The following is an 18489-nucleotide window of genomic DNA, read 5'->3' on the forward strand; positions in this document are numbered from 1 at the left end:
CACCATTGCTTCTTCTTCTTCTTCTTCTTCTTCTTCTTCTTCTTCGTCCAGCAGCCATGAACGACCGGTGAAACAACCATCGTTGCCGCTTCTTCTTCTTCGTCCCAGCTCAACCATGAACACCACCCAAACCACCATTGATGTTGCCTTCGTCGAGCTCCAACCAAACCTTGCTGCTTCTTCTTCTTCACCATGTCCACTGCCTAGTCGACCTCCAGCAAAGAACGCCCAAGAACCCACCCTACTGCTTCCACGACCACACGCACACACACGGAGGAAAAGCGAAGCAGTCCGGTTAAAGTCCGGCAAAGTTCTGTCAAGGTCTCGTTTGTTTTTGTTTGAGTCCGTTGTTGTTCGTCGTTCGGTGAGGTCCAGTCTGAGTTCGTCAAGGTTAAAAGAGAAGGTGGTTTTTCGTTGAGTCGAGATTCGGTACGTCGAGGGTGTTGTCCGAGTTTTCCGTTTCCGTTCGAGTTCGTCATTGTTCATTTCCGGTTAGTTGATTTAAGTTTCATTTCTGTCCGTATTTTGTTTGATATTCTCGTATTTGAAATCAGTATATGTTTGATTCTTTTCTTGTTTGTTGTTTATCATTTCTTGATTATTTCTTCAGTTTGTTTTATGTTCTTGTTTAGTTTTAATATAGATGTGTTTAATTTAATCATGTTGTTAGATTTAATTTAAAGTTCAATTGATTATTGAGTTTAGTGATTTGAATCTACTTGTTTGTTATGTTCAATTTGTTACTGTTATTGAATCTGAAAATATGTTTGTTGTTAAAAATATTGTTCAGTCAAAAAAATATTGAGTTTCTAGCCTAAATTTGTGGACGAAATTTGATTAGAAATTGGTTATAGCTGTTGTATTTTGGTTAGATTGATTAGGTGAATTGGTTATAGCTGATGGGGGTAGAATGGTAAATTGCAGTATTTTCAAGGGCATTTTCGGGATTTTAAATGAGTCTTAAAAAATAATTAATGAGTGCTTTGTCCAATAAGTATTAAATAATATTAAAATAATACATAAAATAATACGTAGTGGGGGACAAGACATAATGGTGGGGAATTAATACATTGTTTAATATAGTGGGGGACAAAGCATGCGGTAGTGGGGCAATAAGGGAATTAAATAAGGAAAAGACATATGTTAGTGGAGAATAATACATTTGTTTAATAAAAGTGGGGGACAAGATATGTAGTAGTGGGATTACAGGGCTCAAGAAGATGGGACCTCTTCTTTATTTGTTTAATTGTTTAAATTGGTCTGTTTTTGGACATAAATAGGGGGAGATTGGCTGAATATTAAGGGGAGAAGAATTCGAAAAGATAAAAAGATTTTTGAGGATTCGAATTTGAAGAGAGTTTAAAAGAAAGAATTTTCTGAATATTAAAAAAAGAAGGAGAAGAGATTCAGAATTCAAGTTAAAAATTGACTGACTTTTAAATCTTGGAGAGTCAGAATTTGAGAGAAAAGAACTAGATTTTAACGTTAAGAATTCAGTTTCTTTTTGAGAGTCAGTAGTTTGAGTGCTAAAAGAACAAAAATCAGAACGGTTCCATTGCATCTTTTGCTTTTGGTTCAATCTGCATTCTGCCTGTGATTGTTTGGTATTGCTGGGTTTCAAGTTGGTTTTTCCTGGGTTGCTATTTGGTTATTTGCCACTGTTTCATTGGGTGTGGCTGGATTTCTGCTCGGTTTTTAAATCTGTTGCTGGGTGTTGCTATTGTTGTATGCTACTGCATTTCTGCTGATCTTCCTTTTCTTTTGCTTCCAATATCAGGTATACAACTGACACGCTGGTTACTGTAAACTGAAACATGAAGCATGAATATGAAATGAAGAGTTGAAGTTCTGAATTTATCTTAGTTATATTCTGAATTTTAGTTGTATATATACATTATTTAGCTTCCTCTAATCAGAATCATGTAGTTGTTTAAGATATATAATGGAACATCTGACAGTAGCTTAGTGGACGAACTGTCTATGTATTGCTAAAAAATAAATAAATGGTGTAGTAACTATGTTCAGTTAGTTCGTTATTGTTTGATGATTATCATGTCTCAAAAAGCATGTTAGCTGATTTAGACTATTCTTAAACATTCAACAGTTAGCTCATTAAACGAATAGACCGTTTCGGAACTTGTAGGAATATTGTTTAGCTAGATACTATTGGTTAATTTCAGCATGTAAATGGTCTAGGATTAAAATTAGATTGCCAAGTTTTTTTTTAATTTGACAAACTGTGAGCATGCCTAGTATAATGTAACTAGGTAGTAACATGTGAATGAGATGGCCCAGGTCCAGTTTTGTGCCATACACGTTGGGCCTGGGTCCACGTTGGCCAATGGGCTGTCCATATTGTGTTTACATTCTGATTTAACAAATTGCATTCGGAACCCGACTATAACAACTCGTAAGCATGTAAATAAATTATGACCTTTTCTCTTTCATTTTTTAGAGACAAATTTAATAGAAAAAATGTAAGTACTTTAGGATTATCCTTTTAAAATAAATGAGATGAGCCTCACCCAATAAAACGCACAAGTTGTGGGGCCCTCAATAAAAGGTTAATAATTGTATAGAATTCGAGATCGTTCGTTTAGCAAATTTCACGGCCTTACCCAAAATAATGATACGCTAGTCGCTTTAGGCGCGCCTTTAACAATTTATTTTCTTAAACTCGGGTGCACATTTATGTGACCCAAATCTAAATCTCAACAGAGTCAAAATATGTCGATAACCACGGGTACATTGATGTGACGTAGTTCGAGATATATTTTCACGATGTTGCAATTCTCGATAAAAATAATAATAATGATAAAAGCGGTTAAAAGTTAAAATTGGCACATATGTTCAACATGTATTGTATCAGTAATCAAGCCGAATATGATAGTTGAGTGACCGTGCTAGAACCACAGAACTCGGGAATGCCTAACACCTTCTCCCGGGTTAACAGAATTTCTTATCCGGATTTCTGGTGCGCAGACTGTTAAACAAAGTCAATATTTTCCTCGATTCGGGATTCAACAGCTGACTTGGGACACCATAAATCTCCCAAGTGGCGACTCTGAAATAAATAAATAAATCCCGTTTCGATTGTCCTTTAATTGGAAAAAACTCCCTTCCGCGCCCCTTTCGCGGCGACGCGGGCGAAAAAGGAGGTGTGACAGCTCTGACGACTCTGCTGGGGACTATACCCAGAACCACTAGTTCAGGGTTAGAAACTCGAGCTTAGATAAATTGTTATATTTGGTTTTATCTGATTTTGTTACATGTTTGGGCCCAATGTGCTAAATGCTGTTTTTACCGCTTTGATATTATATGAATTGTATATAAACTGTGCCGAAACTCTTCTCTTCTTACCTCCGGGGATGTGCTTACTGGTTGAGACTCCCTATTCTGTTAGTGTCATACCCTGAAATAAAAGAGGCTCGGAAAGTTTCTAAGCCGGCTGGCCTTTTGGTTCCCGGAAAGGAGCTCCTTCCTCAACTCGAGTTGTCCGCTCGGGTACACTGTCTAGAACATATACCCAGGTTAAACCTAGAATAACTTGACTTCATATCAGATCCCTAGTAGGAGCGTTTATTTGCATCATGTTGCATTTGACTTAGGGGACTGAATATCTACTGGGGAGGTAACTCAGAATCTCTGGTTCAGGGTTCAAATTCGAGCTTAGAATAATTGTTATTATTTGGCTTCATTTATTATCTGATTTTATTACATGTTTTAGCCTAAATGTGCAAAATGTTACTCTTACCGCTTTGATATTATCTGAACTGTATATAAAAACTGCTACGAAATCCCTCTCTTCTCTCTCTTGAGGAGTGCACGCTGGTCGTGACTTCTTTCTGTTAGTGTCCTATTCAAAAATAGAACGAGGATTCGAAGGAGTTGCAAAATCGGATGATATTTTGGTTACCGGTACGCAGTTCCCATCCTCGGCTCGAGTTGTCCGCTCGGGTAAGCCAGGTCTAGAACAAACACCCAGGATAAACCCAATATAACAAAACCTCATGTCGGATCCCTAGTAGGAACACTTATTTGCATCATGTTGCATTTGACTTAGGGGACTCAACACAGGGGTTGGGTCCGTCTAGGACAAGCAACTTGAAATGAAAAAAAACCATCATGATGCATCCTATTTGTTTTGCACATTTATTTGCTTCAGATCTGCATGCTGACCGGTTTCTGAAATCAGGAATTTTTGAAAAATTGTGACAAAGAAAAAAAAATAGCAGTGTAGAAAGATAATTCTGAGTTACCGGCGAGCTCTGCCAAAATTTTGTGGAAAAAAATGTTTTTTTAAGTGTATTTGTTTAAACAAGTCTTGTTGTCAGAATTAGTTTATTGTCGTGTCCCGAACTACGCGGGTCTGATTCTCACCGGATGTGAGATACGTAGGCAATCCACATAAGATTCGACCATCACTAAAAGAAAAAAAGGGCATTGTGAATAAAAGAAAGGAACAAAGGACATAAAAAGAAAGAGTAAGTCGGGATGATGCATGCAATCGAAGCAAAAACATATTGGAAATGGTTAAACTGCCTAGGAACATTGCATTCCCCAATGTGAAATTGCAATATGTGTTAAACTCTAACGCTAACAAGTTTTGTTGTTTACGCCAGAAAAAGAGATTTCAAAACAGTTAGATCGTTAGAACGTTCTGGCAGATTACCATTACCACACAAGATCAAAAGGGCCCATTCCGAAAAGTATGTCTGGTTCGAACAAAAGTGTTGAGGAGGAAAAGACGGGGATGCAAATGATGAAGGAGGAAGTAGACAGGTTGAGACAAAAAATAGCTGGGATGCACCTAGCCTGGGCTAAGGGACAAACACCACCAATACTTCCCCCTACTCCTACCCTTTCACCAGCTCGGACTCCGGAACACCCTTCCACTGGTCCATCAACGAGCTTCCCCATTTCCCAATACTATCAAGGGGAAACTTCCTATAATCCCCAAGCTTCACCACCCAAACAAAACCCTTCTCCACCAGCTATTCCTGTTTTCGTGGCACCTCCACCCGCCACATTGCAAAAATCATCCGATGAACCAGTGTTTCAGGTGCACAACAATCAATACTATCCTCCTGAACTCACCTTCAAAACACCCGAGCCATACACTTACACCCCTCACCTTCAGCTCCCAACAGAAACTGAGAGGCTAGCTAAGAATCCGAAGCAAGACGAAGTGCTTCGTAAAGTGAAAAGCCTGGAGCAATCCTTCAGGAATATGCATGGATTGGGCAGCCAAGTCAGTGTGTCCTATAAAGATCTGTGTCCCTTCCCCGATGTTCAATTGCCAGCAAGTTTTAAGATGCCAAAGTTTGATCTATATGAGGGACACGGTGATCCCATGGCGCATCTACGAGGTTTCTGTAGTAAGATGAGAGGGGCAGGTGGAAAGGATGAGCTGCTGATAGCCTATTTCGGTCAAAGTTTAAGCGGGTCTGCATTAGAATGGTACACGAGGCAGGATCCTAGCAGGTGGTATACCTGGGACGATCTAGCACAAGCGTTTGTAGGTCATTTCCAGTATAACCTTGAGATCGTCCCCGACCGTCTCACACTATTAAAACTTGAGAAAAAGCCTGGAGAGAGCTTCAGGGAATTCGGATTCCGTTGGAGAGAACAAGCAGCAAGAGTCGATCCGCCAATGAGGGAAGGTGAAATGGTGGACTACTTCTTACAAACTTTGGAGCCAACTTACTTTGGTCACCTGGTGACATCAGTTGGTAAATCTTTCAATGAAGTAGTAAAAATGGGCGGCATGGTGGAAGAGGGACTCAGGTCCAACAAGATAATGAGTTATTCAGCAATCAAGGCCACAACTCAGGCTATCCAAAGCGGCACGGGAGGTGCGCTCGGGAAAAAGAAGAGAGAGGAGGTCGCAACAGTCGAAACAGGTACTTGGTCCAAATCTAGAGGTCCTTCCCCTCACTACCAGCCCAGACCCCATCACTCAAATTACCCACACATGCCATATGGCCTTCCACAACCCTACTACCCACCATCAGATCCACTATTTTCCGCCTATCACGCCCAAACCTGTCCCCGAGATCCACATAATCCACTTCAGTATTATCCTCCGAACAATGTCCGGTCATATATCCAACCATCAGGTCACTCCCTATGGCGAGCGCCAGCACCACATAATGCATTCTTGCCTTCACAACGTTTTCGAGCACCCAACGACCCTAGAAAACAGGGGCAGGGAGGGGAACAAAGGCAAAGAAATAGTTTCACGCCAATTGGGGAGTCCTACACAAGCTTGTTTGAAAAGTTAAAGCATTCTGGCCTGATTGAGCCATTCCTCGGCTCTAGACCCATATGCAAAAGGCTTTGATCCTACTGTACGATGCATGTACCACTCTAATGTCCAAGGGTATAGTATTGAAGATTGTCGTTCTTTGAAAAGGGAAATAGAAAGAATGATTCAAGAAGGGGTAATTATGATCAATGATAGTGACAAGGAGCATGCGAATCCTCTTGGGAATTTGCAGACTGAATTTAATGATATTGAAGTTGTTAATGGTTTTGGCAATGTTGATGGGGAACCCAGTGGTTGAGATGCCAAGCTTGGCAATTGGAAAGACGCTCCTTTCTTGGTTGGTCAGGGAGGAGTTTTGGTGGTTCATTTTGTTATCATTTCTGTTGTTCGGATTATTTGCAGGGTTGTAATCCAGATATTGTCTTGTGTCAAACCCTTTTATCCTTCCATTTTGTCATAGTGGTTTGTTTAGTGTTGTCTAGGATTTGTTTTGGGGTTTGTTCCAAGGTCGTACCCCAGTTGTTTTGCTTGTTTCATTATACGAACCGTTTTACCACTTGTATAATGCAAATTTCGGTCTTATGTTACTTTCAGTCATCTTCTTTGTTTAATTCTTTTATCCTTTTTGTCCTTGTTCAAACGCTAATGCTAGTGACATGACATGCATGCAAAGTTTGGGCCTAATCTTAAGAGTTAATTATAAAGCCATTGGGGGATGATCGGAATACTTAAGGAAAATAGGAACAACTTGAGATTCTTTGAATCCCGAGCCACGTGAAACTGGGGAAAGCAAAACATAAAGAAAAACCATAAAATCAAGTGAGAGTATTGCCCAACGGTATTTTAAAAAAATGACAAATGAAAAGGCAAATGTATGAATATGGTTATCAAGTCCGGCACAATCAGAAGATGTGGCGAATATTTAATGGTGTTGTTTGTGCTTGGCATGTTTTAAAGATTGGAATGACAAAGGCATTTTATTCTGCTATCTAAACACTTTATCCTTCGTTAACCCTTTTTTGAGCCTTATTGGTTTTCTTTCGTACACCTCGTTCGGAATCAGTAGCAAAGACTAGAAAACACAAGCATGGAAGATAAAGAAAAAGAAGGAAAAAAAGAGAAAAGAAAATAACGGAAACAACAAAACGACAAAAGAGAAAAGGAGAAAAGGAGAAATGAGAAAGAGAAAGAAAAGAAAAGAAAATAATAGGTAAATGAAAAAAATAAAATAAAGAGAGGAATTGGGAACTACGTTTGACCTGATTCCTCAAAGAGGATACGTAGGCGCTTCACGGCTCGGTCATAGTGTGCATAGTGTAACATAGTGTAACAAAAAATCAAAAATCCTCATGCAGAAACTGGGGCAGAAGTTGTGTCTGAGGTAAAGAAATACGGTTCTAAAGGTTGTAAATTTTGAACCCAAATTGATTCGTTTTGAGCCGCTAGTACCCTTTCTTTCTAGCCCTAACCAAAACCCCACGTTACGGTCCAAAGAAAGACCTTTTGACCAGTCTTCGAAAGATGCCAAGTCATGCAAATGGAAGTCGAGAATAACACTCTAATCCCCGACAGAAAAGTAATAAAATGAGAGAGTCTTATCGGTGAAAACTTTCACGGGCACCTTGAGGCAACTATAAGTTGAGAGAAAAACCAAAATGAGAGAGGCTTGATAGTGAAAACCCTTCGGGCACTACAAGACAAATAAAGATTGAGAGTCATACAGGAAAGCACCAGACGAAGATTGTGAAAGGCGATTAACAACGAAGGATAGGCCACATATGCATGTCATGACCAATGGAGTTGGCATCCACATCTGATAGGTTTTACTTTGTAGTTTTTCTCGTTAGGACTCATCTTTTCCTTTGTCTTTTACTCTGTTCCTTTTACCTTTGTCATTTCTTCTTCTTGAGTCTCTTTGGTCAGAACAAGTGAGAAATTATTTCAAAATTTGCCATCAACTTTCCAATTATGCAAGACGAGATCTGACTAAGGGGTATAAGTCAGGAAAGAACAAGCGTAATGAGCTGGTAATAGTCAACGTGCTTTGAGGTTTGCGCAAAATACCCAAGATTGGTCCATATCAATTCAGGTACAGTGCAACAAAAAGAGGGCTAACGGGATTGAGCCGAGGGTATATTCGATGATGAGATTGACAAAAGGATGGACCAGCGTCAAGAAGGATATCCCCATCAGAAATCGAGGGTTATAAGGCCAAGGCCAGCGGAAAATCAAGAAAGAACAACGCGGAAAAGCAATGGACATAATTGGGAAATTCATAGGAGACTCAAAGGTTGGGGAAATGCCAAGTTCACGGACAGTACCGCAAAAGAAGATATTGGGTCTACACCGGGAAAGGGTATTTCAGTAACACAGACGATGGAGGAAGTGGTTAATCAATGAACATGCAAGATCTTCAAGTGAAATCAGCTGGCATGAAAATACATAAGGTCAGATAAAGAGACTGGAAAAATGGTTAAGAGGTTTGTAAATAAGGAATCGTCAAGAAGGTCGGAAGGTATTAGCCCAATTCAAGACGGTCAGACAACGCATAGATGGAAAATAGTTGATAGCATCCTCAGCAGGAGTATCACAACCAACCACCATGTTTAAACTCACAAGTTTTCTTTGTTTGAAACAGGGATGGAAGCTATGTTCATATCAAAGCTTGGAAGGTTGAAATTTTCAGGTGTAATTCCCCAATTCGACTTACGCAAAGGCTATTAAGAAGATCACACATCACCACCAGGAAAAGCATTTCCTAGTCTGGGTTTTCAAGTTATATTTTGTTGTAGGAGATGCACTTCCTAAATTGAGATTTTACCCTTAGGAGACGCACTTCCTATTTTGGATCATATGAGTTTTAGTCACTAAAATTCTCACTTCTAAGAGACACACTTCCTAGTCTCGGTCATTTAAATTCATTCCTAGGAGACGCACTTCCTAGTCTGGTTCATCTAAGTGCATTCGTAAGAGATGCACTTCCTAGTTCGAATCATTGAAGTTTCACCCCTAGGAGACACACTTCCTAGTCTGGGTCTTTCGAGTTATATTTTGCTTTAGGAGATGCACTTCCTAAATTGAGATTTTACCCATAGGATACGTACTTCCTCCTAAGTTTATTTTACCCATGGGAGACGCACTTCCTCCTAAGTTTATTTTACCCATAGGAGACGCACTTCCCCCTAAGTTTATTTTACCCATAGGAGACGCACTTCCCCTAAGTTTATTTCTACCCATAGGAGACGCACTTCCTCCTAAGTTTATTTTACCCATAGGAGACGCACTTCCTCCTAAGTTTATTTTACCCATAGGAGACGCACTTCCCCCTAAGTTTATTTTACCCATAGGAGATGCACTTCCCCCTAAGTTTATTTCTACCTATAGGAGACGCACTTCCTCCTAAGTTTATTTTACTCATAGGATACGCACTTCCTCCTAAGTTTATTTTACCCATAGGAGACGCACTTCCTCCTAAGTTTATTTTACCCATAGGAGACGCACTTCCCCCTAAGTTTATTTTACCCATAGGAGACGCACTTCCCCCTAAGTTTATTTCTACCCATAGGAGACATACTTCCTCCTAAGTTTATTTTACCCATAGGAGACGCACTTCCTCCTAAGTTTATTTTTACTATAGGAGAAGCACTTCCTAAATCAATAGTTCAGTCATAGGAGACGCACTTCCAAGTTGAGTCATTGAAGTTTGAAGTTTTGCAAAAGGTTGTTGTTGAGGTCAGGAGCTCGCCTGGAGAATGGAGGTGTTAAAATTTAAGAAAGTTGTTGAGGTCAGGAGCCCCCCTGAAGAACAGAATGGTGATTTATTTTTCGAAGTTGTTGTTGAGGTCAGGAGTCCCCCCTGAAGAAAGGAATGACAATTTATTTTCAAAGTTGTTATTGAGGTCAGGAGCCCCCCCTGAAGAACAGAATGGCGATTTATTTTTCGAAGTTGTTGAAATCTCGCCTGCCTGAAGAAAGGAATGGCGATTTATTTTTGAAGTTGTTGTGGAGATTGAGAGCCTGCCCATATAACAGATGAATACATTTCAGTCTTTACATTTTAAGTTAAAGAAGTTGGGAGCCCGCCCATATAACAGAGGAATACATTTCAAGTCAGTAAAGCAGAAGAATACAACCTAAATCCCCAGCGGGAAACAACAAGAATCCCCAGCAGAGGAAGGAAGTCCAAGACTTGATGGAAAAATAATGTGAAGCTCCCGAGAAGGAAATAAGCAGTTTGAGATCGGCAGTCAAGGGAGAATAGAAGACAAATCAGAAGTAAAGAAATACCCGAGGAGTCACCGAGACATAAAAGCAACAAGAGACACAAGAGCATGGCTGAATATCTAGATAAGATTTTGTAATTCATAGACTATAGTTTAGTCTAGCTTCTTGTTTTCTTTCAGCATGGTGTAATAAGGAAGTCGGCAAGCAGTAATAACAACATGCAACAGCAGTAACATTGCTGTCCCATGGTAGTCCCAGCTACCAAAACTTCCCGAACTACATTAACCTGATTCCCTTTTAGCCAGGGATATGTACGAAACCTTTGAAGCAAAGGTTCGGTTAAATCTTTTTCAAAAAATGCTTCACACGGAGTACTCGGATGGGCAAAAATCGCTCACTTTATCTTTGCACGAAAACTCTTCGTGTTTTCAGACAAAGAGGGGCAGCTGTAAGCACGTGATTTTTGGCCTATATGAGAATTACTCCCAAAAATTCAAAATAAAACAATTTTCCTTTTGTGTGCAATTTTGAGGATTTTTGGATAATTATTTGTATTTGTCCATGCATGTTTATTTGTTAAATTAATAAAAAATACAAAAATATGCCGCATTTGCATTTAGGATATAAAGAAGTATCCTTCTTGTGTACATAAGAAATTGGGTGGGTATAGGGCATATAACAAAAAGGGTTTCCTCGATCATAAAATAAAAAAAGAAAAAGCAGACAGGAAGAGTTTGATTCTTTAAACAAGCAGGTTTTGGCTTCTTTTTTAGCACCCTAATTCTCTTGTTGGCTTTGCATTTTTAGCATTCAATGTCAAATTGTGCATTTTTGTTTTAATTGATGTTTAATTATGTATGATAATTGTTGCTAGGAATTAATTAGTATTTTTGATAAGTTAATTTAGTTTATAACTTAATTTATAATTTTAGTTTTATTAATTAGAAAGTAAAAGAAAAGAGAGCAAAAAATATAAGGAAAATCGGATTGGGCCACCTTTTAATTTAAATCAACCAGGCCCAAACCAAATAAACTCCTACCGGGTCGACCCGACCCGGTCCGCCCCATAACCCCAAGCAAACACCCCCATCCTTTCTTCCATTTGGACATTTATTTTGAAAAAAACCCCTAAAAAAACCTGAAGTCACCCAGTCACCCCCCCCCCATCTCTTCTTCTTCTTCTTCTTCAACCTCTCATGGCTGCCCTTCTGATGCTGCTTCACCCAGCCCATGACGACCACAGCCTCCTCCTCATGACCAGCTGCTGCCCAAGCTCCATCTTCATCAACGAACAACACCCCTCCAGTCGCGGAAAAACTAGTCGACCCTCCTCCGTGGTCCGCCATTAACGAGCAGCATGTTGCTGCTTTCGTCGAGCGTCGACCACCCTTGCTGCTTCTTCTTCTTCGTCCAGCAGCCATGAATGACCGGTGAAACAACCATCGTTGCTGCTTCTTCTTCTTCGTCCCAGTTCAACCATGAACACCACCCAAACCACCATTGATGTTGCCTTCGTCGAGCTCCAACCAAACCTTGCTGCTTCTTCTTCTTCACCATGTCCACTGCCTCGTCGACCTCCAGCAAAGAACGCCCAAGAACCCACCCTGCTGCTTCCACGACCACACGCACACACACGGAGGAAAAGCGAAGCAGTACGGTTAAAGTCCGACAAAGTTCTGTCAAGGTCTCGTTTGTTTTTGTTTGAGTCCGTTGTTGTTCGTCGTTCGGTGAGGTCCAGTCTGAGTTCGTCAAGGTTAAAAGAGAAGGTGGTTTTTCGTTGAGTCGAGATCCGGTACGTCGAGGGTGTTGTCCGAGTTTTCCATTTCCGTTCGAGTTCGTCATTGTTCATTTCCGGTTAGTTGGTTTAAGTTTCATTTCTGTCCGTATTTTGTTTGATATTCTCGTATCTGAAATCAGTATATGTTTGATTCTTTTCTTGTTTGTTGTTTATCATTTCTTGATTATTTCTTCAGTTTGTTTTATGTTCTTGTTTAGTTTTAATATAGAAGTGTTTAATTTAATCATGTTGTTAGATTTAATTTAAGGTTCAATTGATTATTGAGTTTAGTGATTTGAATCTACTTGTTTGTTATGTTCAATTTGTTACTGTTATTGAATCTGAAAGTATGTTTGTTGTTAAGAATATTGTTCAGTCAAAAAAATATTGAGTTTCTAGCCTAAATTTGTTGACGAAATTTGATTAGAAATTGGTTATAGCTGCTGTATTTTGGTTAGATTGATTAGGTGAATTGGTTATAGCTGATGGGGGTAGAATGGTAAATTACAGTATTTTCAGGGGTAGAATGGTAATTGCAGTATTTTCAAGGGCATTTTCGAGATTTTAAATGAGTCTTAAAAAATAATTAATGAGTGCTTTGTCCAAGAAGTATTAAATAATATTAAAATAATACATAAAATAATACGTAGTGGGGGACAAGACATAATGGTGGGAAATTAATACATTGTTTAATATAGTGGGGGACAAAGCATGCGGTAGTGGGGCAATAAGGGAATTAAATAAGGAAAAGACATATGTTAGTGGGGAATAATACATTTGTTTAATAAAAGTGGGGGACAAGACATGTAGTAGTGGGATTACAGGGCTCAAGAAGATGGGACCTCTTCTTTATTTGTTTAATTGTTTAAAGTGGTCTGTTTTTGGACATAAATAGGGGGAGATTGGCTGAATATTAAGGGGAGAAGAATTCGAAAAGATAAAAAGATTTTTGAGGATTCGAATTTGAAGAGAGTTTAAAAGAAAGAATTTTCTGAATATTAAAAAAAGAAGGAGAAGAGATTCAGAATTCAAGTTAAAAATTGACTGACTTTTAAATCTTGGAGAGTCAGAATTTGATAGAAAAGAACTAGATTTTAACGTTAAGAATTCAGTTTCTTTTTGAGAGTGAGTAGTTTGAGCGTGTTCTATTTTGAGTGCTAAAAGAACAAAAATCAGAACGATTTCATTGCATCTTTTGCTTCTGGTTCAATCTGCATTCTGCCTGTGATTGTTTGGTATTGCTGGGTTTCAAGTTGGTTTTTCCTGGGTTGCTATTTGGCTATTTGCCACTGTTTCATTGGGTGTGGCTGGATTTCTGCTCGGTTTTTAAATCTGTTGCTGGGTGTTGTTGTTGTTGTATGCTACTGCATTTCTGCTGATCTTCCTTTTCTTTTGCTTCCAATATCAGGTACACAACTGACACGCTGGTTACTGTAAACTGAAACATGAAGCATGAATATGAAATGAAGAGTTGAAGTTCTGAATTTATCTTAGTTATATTCTGAATTTTAGTTGTATATATACATTATTTAGCTTCCTCTAATCAGAATCATGTAGTTGTTTAAGATATATAATGGAACATCTGACAGTAGCTTAGTGGACGAACAATCTATGTATTGCTAAAAAAATAAATAAATGGTGTAGTAACTCTGTTCAGTTAGTTCGTTATTGTTTGATGATTATCATGTCTCAAAAAGCATGTTAGCTCATTTAGACTATTCTTAAACATTCAACAGTTAGCTCATTAAACGAATAAACCGTTTCGGAACTTGTAGGAATATTGTTTAGCTAGATACTATTGGTTAATTTCAGCATGTAAATGGTCTAGGATTAAAATTATATTGCCAAGTTTTTTTTTAATTTGACAAACTGTGAGCATGCCTAGTATAATATAACTAGGTAGTAACATGTGAATGAGATGGCCCAGGTCCAGTTTTGTGCCATACACGTTGGGCCTGGGTCCACGTTGGCCAATGGGCTGTCCATATTGTGTTTACATTCTGATTTAACAAATTGCTTTCGGAACCCGACTATAACAACTCGTAAGCATGTAAATAAATTATGACCTTTTCTCTTTCATTTTTTAGAGACAAATTTTATAGAAAAAATGTAGGCACTTTAGGATTATCCTTTTAAAATAAATGAGATGAGCCTCACCTAATAAAACGCACAAGTTGCGGGCCCCTCAATAAATGGTTAATAATTGTATAGAATTCGGGATCGGTCGTTTAGCAAATTTCACGGCCTTACCCAAAATAATGATACGCTAGTCGCTTTAGGCGCGCCTTTAACAATTTATTTTTTTAAACTCGGGTGCACATTTATGTGACCCAAATCCAAATCTCAACAAATTCGAAATATGTCGATAACCACGGGTACATTGATGTGACGTGGTTCGAGATATATTTTCACGATGTTGCAATTATCGATAAAAATAATAATAATGATAAAAGAGGTTAAAAGTTAAAATTGGCACATATGTTCAACATGTATTATATCAGATAATCAAGCCGAATATGACAATTGAGCGATCGTGCTAGAACCACGGAACTCGGGAATGCCTAACACCTTCTTCCAGGTTAACAAAATTCCTTAACCGGATTTCTGGTGCGCAGACTGTTAAACAGAGTCAATATTTTCCTCGATTCGGGGTTCAACAGGTGACTTGGGACACCATAAATCTCCCAAGTGGCGACTCTGAAATAAATAAATAAATCCCGTTTCGATTGTCCTTTAATTGGAAAAACTCCCTTCCGCGCCCCTTTCGCGGCGGCGCGGGCGAAAAAGGAGGTGTGACACACAGCTTATCAATGCTCAGAATAGTGCAGCTGGGGAAATTCATCGGTTGAAGGCCAGAAATGCTGATCTCAGGGCGCAAGTAGAGAACCTGAAAGCAGAACTACTCAATGAGAAAAAGTCGGCAAACGTCCGAATAAGCCTTGTTCTCCAAACACTTGCTGCAACTACCAAGCCTTTTACTACTAGTGCCCTCTAAATACCCCTTCAGTGACCAGTTTTCTGGATATGTTTGTTATATTTTTTTTGTTCTTTGTTGATGGTTTGGCAGAAATTTTTGTGTTCTTTTTTGTGGTTGGGATGAAATACTATTGCTCCCGTTAACAAGTTCAATGTTTCCTCTCGCATTTTCAAAAATAGAGGCATATTAAATCTTTATTAATATTAATCCTCATTTTATTATGTCAGTACTCTCTTTCTGTGTTCTATTCTCTGTCATGATTGTGTGCACAAATATGACATGAGTTAGCTTAACTGGATTTCTTTGTGTTGTTATTCTTTTTAATGATACCAAAAGGGGGAAAATCATACTTAGGGGGAACACATAAGGGAACTTTGTGGTCCCCTGATACTTAAACTGGTTCTTACTTCTCTAACCATGTGAACTATTATTACGATAAGGCATAGTCTCATGGGGGACTCTGTATTCCCTTGATACTTTAAAACTGGTTCTTACTGCCCTAATTCCAATCAATAAATGTTAAGTTTATCATCATCAAAAAGGGGGAAATTAATAGATTTTAAATACTCTTGCCTTATGTTTTGATAATATAACAAACTTATTGTTAAGAACCAGATAGGGAACCTGACCTACTTGGACTACTACAAGTTTTAACGGATTCCAGCTAAAGGTGAACTGCTACAGCTTCAGGAGCTAGGAACCCACACAAAGAACTCTTGTGGTTTCCTCATAGCAGAACAGAGTCAATTGGACATAGTTGGAAATAAAGTGACTCACGACACTGTTTCTGCCGCACTACACTATCTCCAGCGCCCACTCATTCTCTAACCAAACAAAGTACTCACATCATGTCAAGTGATGTGATCAAGATGTACCTACAATGAGTTTTATACAAAACATCACTTGAAGGTTTCTGTTTCTCATTCAAGCTTCTTGCAAAAACAGAGAAATCAATCCTCACAAGCTTGAAGAATAAGGTTGAACGCAACTACGGACCAGTTCCTAAAAGATAGCCTGTTGTTGTCCTAGTTGAGTTGTAACCTTGTTTTTGTACTTATTGTATCTCCTAAACTTCTTACCTAGAAGCGTTTGATTAGGAATCCTCTTGTAAATTCGTAAACTCCTTAAGTTTATGTTGTGACTAGATTTAGTCATAAGCAAAAGTCTTTGTAATTATAGAATTACAAAGTGGCTTGTGGTGAGAACATCACAAGTAACTAGGAAGTCACAAAGTGGCTTGTGGTAAGAGTACCACAAGTTAGTTGAGTAAATATTTTGCAATAGGAGTCATTGCAAAGTGGCTTGTAATTGATTCTTTACAAGTTAGTGAAGTTAAAAGCCTACAGGTGTAGGTCGTAATTTTTTTGATCCCCTTGTGTGGTATTTTTCCACGTTAAAATTCTCTGCCTTATTTACATACTGTTTTATCAGCATTCTCAGCAAAATCTTGTAGAGGACCAGGCACTCTACGGTTTGGTGGACTCATACAAACTAACAAAGTTTATATCATTTATAGCAGCATTATTACACAAAGAAGAACTAGTACTCGAAACATTCTTGGAACTAGAAGGAAAAACAGATTTGCAAGATTCAACTACAAGGCATACAGGAATAGTGCTGCATGAATTGGAAGTAGAAAAAAATGAAGAATCTGATGGTTGCACCCAAGTGAACTTGTACAGGTCATCCTCCTCCTTACCAAGATCCAGAGGTATATTCAGAGAAGGGGCATGTAATATATGCAATAGACAAGAAGTAGTAGTGAATAACACTATGCAATGTAGTTGTTTGATTAGCTTACGAACCGAAATTAAGTTGTGTTGGAAATAAGGAATGAATAACACATTATGAAGTATGATTGAACGAGTCAAAGCAAAAGAACCAGTGGAGGTCACCTTCACTTTGTATTTATTAGGAAGAGTTACAAGGTAAGGAATAGTTAAAGGTGTAATATCAAAAAATAGTTCTTTATTAGAAGTCATGTGATCATAAGCACATGAATCTATTATTCAGGTGACAGAATTAATTAGAGTAAGCAAGCAAAGTTTAGAATCACAAACTGGGCTTTCAGTTAACAAAGTACCAGCAAAATTAGCAGAGCACATGAGATTGGCTTGAAAATTGGAAGAATCCCCCATATGAGACTATTGTAACAAATTCATCAACTGATCATATTGCTGCTTGCTCAGGAATAATGGATCCCTGACCATCAATATTGAAAGCAGCATTGATTCCCTCATCTAAAGTGCCAGCAGGTTCAAGAACACTACCTTCATAGTTAGTAGGTGTTGCAGTAGATGCATGAGCTGCAGCCTTTTTACCCTTGTTAAACTTGGAATTATGTGGATACCCATGAAGTTTATAACACTTGTCAACCAGATGTCCAGATTTCTTGCAATATTTACAGAACATGGGTGCTCTATTCTAATCAAAGTTAATTCTTTGTGCATATGGTCTGGGAAGAGGAAGATTGGAAGTGGCACTAGGGTTAAAACCAAAACCAAAGCCATGCTTAATCCATGTACTAACATTGAAGGACATAAAGTCAGTGTTGAACTGAAAGTAGAACTGGACTTGCCTCTACTTTTCATCATTAGGAAGGATGTTATAAGCATTGTCAAGGCTAGGTGGAGGTTGCATCATAAGAAGATTACTCCTTACCCTCATACATGTTTCATTTAACCCCATGAGGAACTGAAATAACCTATTTTCCTCATCCTCGTGCAGAATACCAGGCTTTGCAGCACAAGTACATCTTTGCCCATGGTTTGTACACATTACTCCCAACTCATCCCATAACATCTTCAGTTTATTAAAGTATGAAGCTATATCTAATGCACCCTGTGAAGTATAGGAAAGTTTCTTTTTTAGTTCAAATATTTTGGTCCTATTTGCAGTCTCATACCTAGTTTGTAATTGCACTCAAATACTCTGAGCAGTCTCAGAGTATTGCACACTTTCAACTATCTCAGAGGATAATGAGCCTGTCAATCATGATATTACCATGTTGTTACACCTATCCTATAATTTTTGTTCAGGCCCAGCAGTAACAGGTCGAGGGAATATACCATCAACAAAAGCTATCTTGTTTTTAGTAGATAAAGCAACTATAATCTTCCTTCTCCAACCCCTAAAATTACTACCCAAAAAAGGAGTAGGAACTAACAAAATACCAGGAATATCAGAGGAATGTACAAACAGGATACTTGAGGTATCAGGAGAAAATGTATTAGTGGATCCCAT

The 18489-nt window shown here is 38.6% G+C and overlaps 1 protein-coding gene across 1 annotated transcript; it reads right to left on the reverse strand.

Moving 5' to 3' along the window:
• Positions 1–17826: 17826 nt before the first annotated feature.
• LOC138876229 (uncharacterized) lies at positions 17827–18489 on the reverse strand. The gene is made up of 3 exons (XM_070155134.1): positions 18315–18489; positions 18202–18230; positions 17827–18087 (listed from the first exon to the last, which is right to left on the reverse strand). Exons 1-3 carry the CDS (start codon positions 18487–18489, stop codon positions 17827–17829), a joined length of 465 nt encoding a protein of 154 aa, XP_070011235.1.

The sequence above is a fragment of the Nicotiana sylvestris genome, chromosome 8, assembly GCF_000393655.2.
Source record: "Nicotiana sylvestris chromosome 8, ASM39365v2, whole genome shotgun sequence".
NCBI classification, from domain to species: Eukaryota; Viridiplantae; Streptophyta; class Magnoliopsida; order Solanales; family Solanaceae; genus Nicotiana; species Nicotiana sylvestris.

What these genes read in the sequence shown, in the direction of transcription:
- LOC138876229 (XM_070155134.1), bottom strand. Translation starts at nt 18,489, where the DNA reads ATGGGATCCACTAATACATTTTCTCCTGATACCTCAAGTATCCTGTTT. An exon ending in CAAGATAGCTTTTGTTGATG is followed by an intron (nt 18,231 to 18,314) that starts GTATATTCCCTC and finishes CATGATTGACAG; the next exon opens with GCTCATTATCCTCTGAGATA. An exon ending in CCTCTGAGATAGTTGAAAGT is followed by an intron (nt 18,088 to 18,201) that starts GTGCAATACTCT and finishes TATACTTCACAG; the next exon opens with GGTGCATTAGATATAGCTTC.